Raw genomic sequence first — 10,976 nt, forward strand, 5'->3', positions numbered from 1 at the left:
CGACGGCGTCGGATGCAAACGTCGCACGCGTCGCAACAACATCTGCATATTGTATTCGATATATATTTATATATACGCATAGTATCGAATGCGTGAGATCGCCCAAATTCGTGGGACTGTTGATCATTTTCAGGGTGTGGCCCTTTTTTTTGTTTCTTTCCCATTTGAATAAAAGAAAAGGTGATGGAGACAAAAATGATTGTAATTATTAATTATACTGTTGTTTTGTTTTTGTTTTTTTCGTATGTATAACAAGACAAAAGAGAAAACACGAGAATTTCAATGAACCCCACATCTATTGGACCGCGAAAAAATAAAAATTAATTATTATTTTTCTTTTTTTAAAGGAGGGACAGAATTTCAAATTATAGTCTATGAACGAGTCAATCACTTGTTTTTTTTTGTTATAATTTTGTTTTTTTTTTTGTGTCTGACCAGGAAGAAAGAAACAGAAAGCGAAAAAAAAAAATGTGGTCGGAAGAAACAAGGGAAATCAGAGGCTGTTGCGTCATTTATAGAGGCTGTTGTGTAGTGGGTCATTAGTATTACAAAGGCGTGTGTAAATGATTATAGAGAAAAGGAAGTGGATTGGAACACAAAGAGAGAATTTCTACAACATTTTAAAGAATCATCACTGGGTTTTCTGTCTTTCCTTTGTTTTTAAATTGTTAACAATTCCCTTTTGAATTCCCCCTTCAAGCAAAAACAAAAATTATAAAAAAAACTAAAATTATTATGTTTCGTTATTGTACACACACACACACACACACACACTTTGGAATGGAATATGTAGTCGATGGCAAATTCAAAAAATCTGAATTGAAAATAAAATAAAAGAGAGGAAAAGGACATGTCGATTTCATTAAACATCGAATTGGAAATTATGAAAAATAAAAAGAATATGAATTCAAAATTATTAGACAGAGGCCAAACCAAAAAAAAATTATATAAAATTTAAACATTAATTTTAATCTAATTAAAAAAAAAAAAAAAAAAGGATTTTCAAAGTTGCGATCGTCACGAACTGACGTGCGGATTGTAGTCGTGTGATTGAGACGTCGGCTGCTGCAACAGCGAGTGAGCCAAATCGGCGTGCGGATGATGGTGCGAAGTGACGTGATGAGGCGATCCGAAGGCGGCGGCTGCGGCGGCGGCTGCAGCGGCCGCGGCCGCCGCCGACGCCATTTGCAACTGGTGGCTGGTCGCGTGATAGACGGATGCTAATTTCAGGTCGGGATACAAGTCGCCGATCGAACCGCCGCCACCAATCAGCGAGTCCTTGAAAACGAAATTTATTTATTCATTTTTTTTTTTTTCAATTAATTCATTTTTTTTAAATTGAATTATGCTGACATTTTTCGTTTAAAACTGACCTGGCTGTTGTGATGGGGCAAGGAGTTGGCCAGAGCGGCAGCCATGTTGTTAATTTGTTGTTGCTGTTGTTGCTGCTGATGGTGGTGGTGGTGGTGATGTTGGATGTGATGAGGGGGCGGCGGTGAGGGCGTGTCTAAAAGGGCGGCCGAGTGACGCGCCGACGCCGAAGACGTCGCCATGACAACGTCAGGACCATCGCCGTCCAGTGACTCGGATCCCGATTCGTCCAGGGCCGACGCGTCGTTGGCGCCGTCGCCGCCGTCCTTGGCCGAACTTCCTCCCGAAACTCTGCAATTCCAAATAGAGAAATTACACAATGTTCAATTTCGTCCGTTTCTATTGGCCATTTTACACACACAGCTGATGGAAATCATTTCAAACAAAAAACAATTGAGAATCTAGTGAGATGGGGCTGCCTTGCGTCCATAGTCTAAACGTTAAGTTTCAACAACAAAAAATGTCTGAGAAGGAAAAGAGGGGGGAGGGCGGAGGTGGGGTGGAAACTGCCAGATCAGGTTTCCTTTCCTATTTGTTGAGTGTGTTCTCTCTCTCCTCTCTCTCTCTTTCTGACTGCACACAAATATAGTTGAGAGACGGACAGACTGATGGCAACTGGTTCCCTCATTCAAACAGAGGAGACGTGCAGCGTTTGAGAGGGCTCTGTTTGTTTGACTGACATATTTTTATATAATACAGCGCACACACACACACGAACACACACAAAAGAAGAAGAAGGAAAAATAGAAAAGAACATCAGGGCGCCTCCGGAATTTTTCTTGTCCTTCTTCAGCTTCCTCTCGCTCTTATGTATTGATATATGTCCCGATGTTTGAGATTTTCTTTATGATGAAAGGATTCTTTAGCATCGCTCGATCGGCCGGCCATACACACAAATCAAAAGCCGATTAATGTTTAGATGTACTTCTGTCTTTGGTCTGTGTAATGTTGCGCATGTGCGGACTTTATATGATAGATACAGTAGGCCTAATTTACATATAATAACTGAAGCAAACGGCAAATGTTTGCATCGACTATATTACGCTTAGTTAAGTCGTATAGGTTATTTTTTAAATGTTTAAACTCATCACTAAACGATTCCCTTCTTTTAAAAAAAAAAGAGGGAAGTGTAGGATGTACACAGAGGGGTTAGTCTTTGCCCATTTGTGTGTGTGTGTGTGTGGGTTGATGGGGCGACCGACTGACGCCCTATTAAGAGGTAGAAATCAAGTTCTTTTCTTCCTACTACCGTTAACGACAATATTTGCTCCTATTACAAACACAGACAGAGGGAGAGACACAGAAATCAGGCAGACAGTGACCACCACCACACACACACACACAAATATAAAGGGACCATCTTCAATATTGACCCAGCTGAAAGCCTCTCTCCTATATTTTAATGTATATAGACTCACGAGACCTACATAAACTTTTTCTTTTTGAAATATTCTATCTAAACTTCCGGCATCATTTCTTATATATTATATATTTATAGCCTTATATATAATACTGGATTATAATCAGCGCAAAGTTCGTATATATAAGTCTAAATACTATATATACATTTCTAAAGATTTGATTGGGAGTGTGATAGATGATATAGTTCAAGGAATTGAAGTCGTATATATACTGTGCTGGGCGCGAGTATATAGTTCAAAGAGAAGGAGGAGGGCAATATGTGATGTGTACATTAGAACTGCGTTGAGTTTTTGAGCCGAGTTGAAAAGAGGGAAAAAGGGAGTATATATTAGATATATAAAAGCGAAACACACACACACACACACGAAAAGAGTTTAAATATAGCATGGGGGGCAAAGGAGCGGCGGCCGGTGCAACATATAGATAGATATATATATATAGTCTATATATACACACACACATTGCCAGGGAATGCTGTGATGTTTGAGACCGGCGGGAGAGATGAAGTCAACGAGTCCTTCACACTCTCTGATGTGTTGTGTATATAAAACGGCCCCCCCACCCCCTTCTTTTTCTTTTTTTTTCTTAGTATAAATGGACGCACTAGTTTCGTTTATAATAACAAACCTTTTTTCTTTTCAATTTTCCAAATGTCTTCAAAGAAAAAATGAAAAAAATGGCTGCTGATAAGAAAAACTCGGTTTGTTTCGTCTTGGACGTGGGAGGCCATAACTGACGCTGACTATATATACATCATGATTATAGGCTAACCGACCCGTTTATACACATCTAGTCCCTATATCGTCTTGAAACATCAACGATCCTTCGTTAAATGTCGATCCGATTCAACAAGAAATGAGACCTTATGCAAAGCACAGCAAATGCTCTTGATAAATGAAACGATGAATCAAGCCAATTAGCCCAACATCATTTGCATCCGTCAAGTCATCCAACATTTGAAAAAAAAAGAAAAACAAAACGAACCTGTCTTTGTGCTCGGCAGCTCTGTCTCTTTGCCGCCGGTTTTTGAACCAGTTGGAGACCTGGGTGGTGGTGAGACCGGTGGCTTCGGCCAGTTCGCGCTTCTCGCGCGGCGACGGGTACGGATTGTGGCCGTACCAATCGCGCAGCACCGATCGCGATTTCTCTTTGAAACAGTAGCTCGTCTCTTCGCCGTCCCAGATCGTCCGCGGCAGCGGGAACTTTCTTCGCACGCGGTACTTTCCCACAGCGCCCAGCGGTCGTCCGCGCAACTTCTCCGCCTCGATGTAATGCGCTTTGAGCCACAGGGCCTAATATATCAGTCAATATTATAGATGCACATTTATATAGTAGAGGCCTATATATACAGACAGATGGACATCATTGAATATGTCGTCTGCTATCACCTGTAATTTCGGATGATTGTGCGGCGAAAACGGGTGTGTCTCCAGTAGTTTGTAGAGCTCTTTGAAGTTGGCGCGATGGAAGGCGACGACGGCCTTGGCTTTGAGGACGCTCTCGTTCTTGTGCAGCTGGTCGCAGGCCGGCAGCGACCAGAGGAAACGGGCCAGCCGTTCGATGTTGCCGCTTTGCTGGAGGACCTCGCACACGCAGGCCACCTGCTCCTGCGTGAAGCCGAACGAAGGCAGACCTCCGTTTCCGGTTGAACTCAAAGAAGAAGAAGAAGTGCCACCGATGGAAGACGAATTGTTGTTGTTGTTGTTGTTGTTGTTGTTGGACGAGGTTGGCGATTGGCTGGTCGGTTGCACTGTCATTCCCGTCGATGTCGAAGACATTCCCGGCATCTGAATATATAAAGTTTTTTGTTTGAAGTTAAAGATTGAATAATGTCTTGATTTTGTACATAAGAAGTTTTGAATATTTGATGCGTATCGATCAACATGAAAATGCAAATCGATTGAGCACGGCCGTCGCTTTGATTGCGGGTATAGAACGGCCATATCGTTGGCAACGATGAGATTGAATGAAAGTTTGAATCAAAATCAAATCTAATGTAAAGAAATAAAAAAAGGAAATAAATGTGCTATTATAATGTACCATTCCAGCGGCCATCATGCCACCTAACCCCATGTGGTGATGGTGGTGATGAGCGGCAAATCCGGACATGTGATGATGATGTGCCACCAAGTCGGACATGCCTCCAGCAGCTGACGGACCGATAATCATCGATCAGCTTTTTTTTTTTATTTTAATTTGATTTCCTTATTTGATTTTTAAACAATTGCACGAATTTTGTTGTTTTGTTTCTTCAATTTCCAAAAGAATTTTTTCTTCCCGCCTTTTTTCTTTCAATGTTCACGTTCAATTGATGGACATCACGTGCTGCTGGGCAGCAAAAGACGCGGCCTTCCGTGCTGCACAACACTTTTATCAGCCTTTCTTTCTTTCTTTCTCCAAGAACAAAGCGGATTATAATTCACTGAAACAACTGACACACGTCTATAACACGCGCACAAGGAGCTTCTCTCTCTCTCCCTCTCTCTCTGTATATAGCGTCTGCTCGGCTTCTTTTTTTCCTATTTGATTTTCATCCACGATTACAATCGTCTATAACATATGCGCGTGTCATTAAATCGGCCGTGCTTTCACACTCACGCAAACTTGATTTCTCTTTCTCCCCCTTCCCCCCCTCCTTTTTTTTGTTTTGTTTCTTTCTCCTGATGATTTAACACACACACACAAACACACACACACAGAGTAACACACTAACACACACATACACGTTTCACTTGTTACTTCCCTCGGAATGATGACGCAAAAAACCAAAATCAATCGGAATGATATCGAAGGTTCTTTGTTTGTTTTTTTCTTGAAAAAAACAAACAAAACAAAACAAAAAAATGAATCCAACACTTTGGTTTGTAGATATCGGAACGAAATTCGTGTTGAATGTGGGCGGGATGGTGGTCGGTGGTCACACAGTCGGCCGGGGAACGTTCGAAATTTTGTTAGCTGTTGCGCCGGGCAGAGTCCAGACAGCACTGCGCATCTCATCCGACCGGCTGCAACCCTTTTGGATATGAGAACTCGCAGTAGAAATAAAAGGCCAAAAGAAAAAAGAAAAAGAAAAGAAAAAAGAAAAAAGAACAAAGCCTGGCGGGCAAAAAAATAAAAGGGCGGGATTGGAATGGGGGGCTGCGACAAATGCGCGCGCCGCTTCTCCACGGTTACCGCCCACGAGTGGGAGGAGCTTCGATGGCGAGTGAGCAACTGTGTTAGCCAGTAGTTTTTGATGCTGCTTTATATGTGTATATAAATTTTTTTTTGTTTCTTTTTGTTAACGGCTGACGCAACAAAATAGAAGGGTGGGAGGAGTCGGATCGATCCGAAGCCCCGCCCTTTTGGTCAGCTCCTATTGGCTGCGCCGTATCAATTCACAATTTTTTCGGGTTCAAAACGACGATAAAAACCGTAAAAAAAAAATTGTTTTGTCGACGACTCCATCAAACAAAAAATGTAAAAAAAAAACTAAAATAAAAAACTAAAATAAAAAATATATGGAAGAAAAATAGACGTTTGAATGCAGAAAGATTAACGCTGTCACACAGATTTCATCTGAACCAATTGATTTCAACACTTCGATGGTCCCTTTTGATTTTTGATTTTCTATACAAATACGTAACACGAATCTTCGGGTAATCATCAAACATGAATTTTTTATTTTTTATTTTCAAGAAAAGATGAAACGTTCTATTCCATATAGACATTTACAATAATCTAATGTATATATACTCGAATTGTCTCGCTTTTTGCCGGCCGTTTGCTGGAAACATCAAGTTCAAAAGGACAACGATGCGACGGGGTACATTTATGGAAGGTCACGTTATGTTTTTCGCTCTTTTTGCCGGGCTTATAATATACATATACACATCAAATATATAAAATGCAGCAAAGAGTTGGATGTGGATGCTGTGCTGACTTGTCAAAAGGTCATCATCATCATCTGGCTCGCACAGTTTTCTTCATTTTATTTTGAATTTCTTTCGTGACAAGATACGAAGGCGGGGGGGGCGGAGAGCTCAAGGCGATGGCTTCGTATAAGTGGTCGCACATGTTGCAGTCAGTTTTCATGGAACATGCCAACCATCTGGTTGTGCGAGTTTTCTTTCAATGCCGATGAAGAAGAGGAAACACAAAAACGATGATTAATAATAACAACCGTAATCTAAGCTATGCTGATGAAAAGCATCAAATTGATTTCATGATGCCAATCGACGATAAATTCGACTCGTCTTTGTGGATGTGTGTATTCGATTAGAAATTATGAAAAATGGCACATTTATTAATGAAGAATGTCGGCCGTTCGTGGAATGTGGTTCCATTTATCTGTGGGAGATATGTAGAAATGTATAAAAGGCATTCGAAACATGTTGGAAAGAATGTTGATGGCTCCAATATGCTTCAATAATTTGAAGTCAACCTCTGCTGTCTGTGTATTAGGGTTCCCTTTTCTTTTGCTGGGGTGCTGTGCTGTGTTCTATTCGTCCGTTAAGAAAAAGAAAATATAACTGATGGTTTTCATGATTGTTTTCCAGGCCCTTTTTTTTAATTTTTTTTGACGGACGGGTGTCGAAAAAAAAAAAACACGAGGGATTTCCTGGTCATCGAACAATCAGATCAGATGTTAAGAGAATTTTTTTTTTTTTTTCGAGCGCTGCGAAAAGTGTAGAGGCCAACGAAAAAAATAAAAAGTCCGGTGTAAATTTAGAACAGTCCTTCCCTTTTTTTTTTTAAACCCCCCCTCTGAAAATAAAATAAAATAGAAGCGCAAGTCAAGTGCATTGGGCCGTGTTATTTAGCCTCTTTTGGAACACAGGCCTAATAATATATGTAGTCTATATAGACTGTGATGTTCTTTTTGTCTTCTTCTTTTCGTTTGGGGTGCTGTATATAGACTATATATATACGGATTTGATGTAGGTTTATATATAATGGACGTGTGTGAAAGGTATGTGCTGCTCAATTTCGAAATGTTGCGTGTCAAACGGCTGTTTAACGAACGTTCTTGTTTGACTTTTCTTCGACTAATTGATCCGATATTCGACTGATTGACGTGGTATTATAGTCTACATATGAATAATGGACTTTATACTATTACCTTAGCAATTCATTTATTTCGAATGATTTTAATTCTGTATTGGTATCTATTACTTGAATCAATTGAATATAAATGTACATATTTTTTAAAAATTCAAATGAACGGCTTTTCTAACATATTCCCCCCCCCCACTTGCCAAATGATAATTAATTCCACATTCGTTGGTATATAAAGTGAACACAAACTGTCCAGCGTATGTCATCCCAACATAGAGATGTCAGTTGCAGCGCGTCCCTGATGGAACATATATATAAAAAAAAGAAGAGTGCCCATTCATCGCCGACTGTTGACACACATCACGACAGGGCCATCCGATCCTGATGGATGGCGGGCTCCTGAACATGTGCCTTTTTCTTTTTTCCTGTATAGTTATAGACTATATATATATAATATTACGCTATCACTGGAACTCGACGCCAGCCGACACCGCACGCCAAAACATATAATATATCTATATCTATTTAACTGTATCTTATTATATATATACATTCAACTCTCTCTTCCTTTAGCGAGAGCGGGCCTATTTGGACCGCCTTTATTATATGAACACATCCGACATTTTGAAAGGCAATCTTAATGGGGTTACATACGTTTGTATTGAGACTATATAGTTAGCAGGAGAAATGAGAGAAAAGATCAGTTTTCATTTCAAACAAAAACAAAATTCAAATTCATTGACAATGTAAACGTTCGCATTCACATTTGGCGCTTAATTCAACAATAAAAAAAAAAAAAAATGAAGCAGAGGAGCTAAGAATGTCGACGAACACATGAAAGTTTGTCGTTTTAACAGTTCGTTATATTAGTACCAGTTTTGCCGCCGCTCTCGTCCAACTCGGCTTCAGCCGCCCATGTATACACGCGGCTAAACACAACACACAGAGAGAGAGAGAGGCGCACCGAAAACATCAACAGACGGCCATCCGTGACTGCGACAAACAACAAGACAAAAAAAATTCGAAAAAAATGTTCTCCCATTTTATTAAATTTTATGATCCGACTGCCTTGTTCTGTGTGTGTACACGTACATTTATTATTTTCAAAAGATCCTTTAATTCCCGCGCTTGTCGTATAGTCTAAAATAAAAAAAATAAATGAAAAATACATACAAGATACGGACTGTTGTCTAATCACATAACGAGGTCGATGAAAACGACAGATATGTAATTAAATCAACAAGCCAATTCCAGTTGAACGTTTCAACAAAAAAAAAAACACATTTCTTCACCATAGCAACGGTTTGCTTTCATCCTCTTTTGTATATACAACATACAAAGTTTAAAGCTCCCCCCCCCTCCCCCCCAAAAAAAAAGATGGGTGTGTGTATATAATACACGTACACACAGAGCGCACTCTCTCCGGCAGCCTCTTGCATCCGCCATTATATTTTCACTGCTGCGCCAGAGGAGCAACAACTTTGTCTGATGGGCTTCGTCTTCGCTGGAAAAAGAAAAAGAAAAAAAAAAAAAGAAGAAGAGGGTGGTGGGTTCGAAAGAGACGGGAGGGAAGGAGGAGGAGGAGGACGTATCGGGTTACGACGACCCCGTCTTTGCAGTGACGTCACCAAGCAGACTGACACCCGAGAAGCCCCATATATAAATATATACTCCCCTCCTCTTCTTCTTTTTTTTTTTTTTTATGGAACAACTCCCCATCACCATGGAAAAAAGGAAAAGAAAAAATTTGAATAAAAGTTAAATGAATTAAGAGGGACTTGTTTGTTTGCTGTCGTGATTGAGCGTCGCATATCGTTTTGAGAGGAGGAGACCCCCCACTGGCGCTTGTAATATATTTGGGTGACGAATAAATGAAGTTGTGTGTGTTCCAGAAACATGTGCGGGGGGTTGTTTTGATTTTTGTTTTTCTCTAAAAAAAATTAAAAAATGAGCAAAAGATAATTTGTTTTTGAATGTTTTTCGGGAGAGGGGTTATTTATATTAGGATCATCATATAATATGCAAATGTGTATATGAGGAGATTGTGCTGCCAGCACAAAGTTGTGTCTCTTTTATCATAACGGTTAAATAATCAATCGAGAGCTTCGAACATGAACTTTCTTCTCTTGATCCTTGTTTGTTTTCACTCGCGTCCGTCCCTCACATCTCCCCTTTTCAAAATAAAAAAATAAAACGAAATAAAAAGATAAAATGAATGGGGTATAGACAAGAAGAAGAAGAAGAAGAAAACTGCCGAGAATAAAGTGGGGCTTGGCTTCAACTTGACAGGGCGAGGTGATTTACTGACTGATATATTTGTGTGTGTCTCTCTCTCTCGTTCACTCCATGTTCCATTCTCTCTCTCTCTGTGTATGTCTATCCTTTCCAAACAGGGGGGGTGTGAAGACAGACACACAAAAAAAAAAGAGTTTCCAAAAAAAGGAAAACCAACAAGGTCTGTCGTCTCTCTCGGTGGGGCCGTTTTTGGGAAAAGAAAAGAAACCCAAAGTTATATCCTTTTTGTTTTTGTTTTGTTTTTCCAGGGCAGTTCATCATGCTCATCGGCGGTAAATGGCTTCTACGTGGCGGGAATATTCAAATTATACATCAAAGAATTTTTATTTTTTTTTAAATAGTTTCTTCCATTCGCGGTTATTATAATAGAAAGAGCCATTTCCTCTTACTCTACAACTACTCCCCTCCCCACCTTTAATTAATTGAAGTCAAACAAAAAGTATAACCGATCGGAAACGTGCTGATTAATACAATAGATTGTTGTATTACATACAACATATTGAGGAATGATTGGGAAAGAGTATGGCCTTATTTCTTTGATATTAGTTCAAAACCCACATCGTATAATATAGGCTACACAAGTTTTCTTTCATTGTTTGCGTGTTAAAACGACAGCAGGGTCTGGAAAAATAGCGACCGTTTGACGACAATGGCCATGCCAAATGGCATTTGCCCTATACGTGTGTATGTATATACATAAGAGAAGGAGATAAAGGGCCATCTTCTAGAGTGTGTAGCCTACATGCTGTGTTTATAAGGAGTTCATCTATTTCACAGAGGGCGGAATGAAAATGGACAGTCGAATATATACAGAGGGACACCCATCCAATCACATCCAACAAGGTGGAATA

At 39.9% G+C, this 10,976-nt stretch overlaps 1 protein-coding gene and 1 long non-coding RNA gene across 2 annotated transcripts; one reads left to right on the forward strand and one right to left on the reverse strand.

Moving 5' to 3' along the window:
- Positions 1-181: 181 nt before the first annotated feature.
- LOC116929452 (homeobox protein SIX1) lies at positions 182-5,803 on the reverse strand. Its single transcript, XM_032936706.2, has 5 exons — positions 4,834-5,803; positions 4,182-4,580; positions 3,778-4,085; positions 1,374-1,662; positions 182-1,278 (listed from the first exon to the last, which is right to left on the reverse strand). The coding sequence occupies exons 1-5, from the start codon at positions 4,960-4,962 to the stop codon at positions 1,018-1,020; spliced, it is 1,386 nt and encodes a 461-aa protein (XP_032792597.2). The 5' UTR covers positions 4,963-5,803; the 3' UTR covers positions 182-1,017.
- Positions 5,804-10,106: 4,303 nt separating this feature from the next.
- On the forward strand, positions 10,107-10,636 carry LOC116933418. Its single transcript, XR_004400097.2, has 2 exons — positions 10,107-10,285; positions 10,374-10,636. It is a non-coding gene; the product is annotated as an uncharacterized LOC116933418 (long non-coding RNA).
- The last annotated feature ends 340 nt before the right edge of the window (positions 10,637-10,976 follow it).

Source organism: Daphnia magna, linkage group LG8 (genome assembly GCF_020631705.1).
Source record: "Daphnia magna isolate NIES linkage group LG8, ASM2063170v1.1, whole genome shotgun sequence".
In the NCBI taxonomy this organism is placed as follows: Eukaryota; Metazoa; Arthropoda; class Branchiopoda; order Diplostraca; family Daphniidae; genus Daphnia; species Daphnia magna.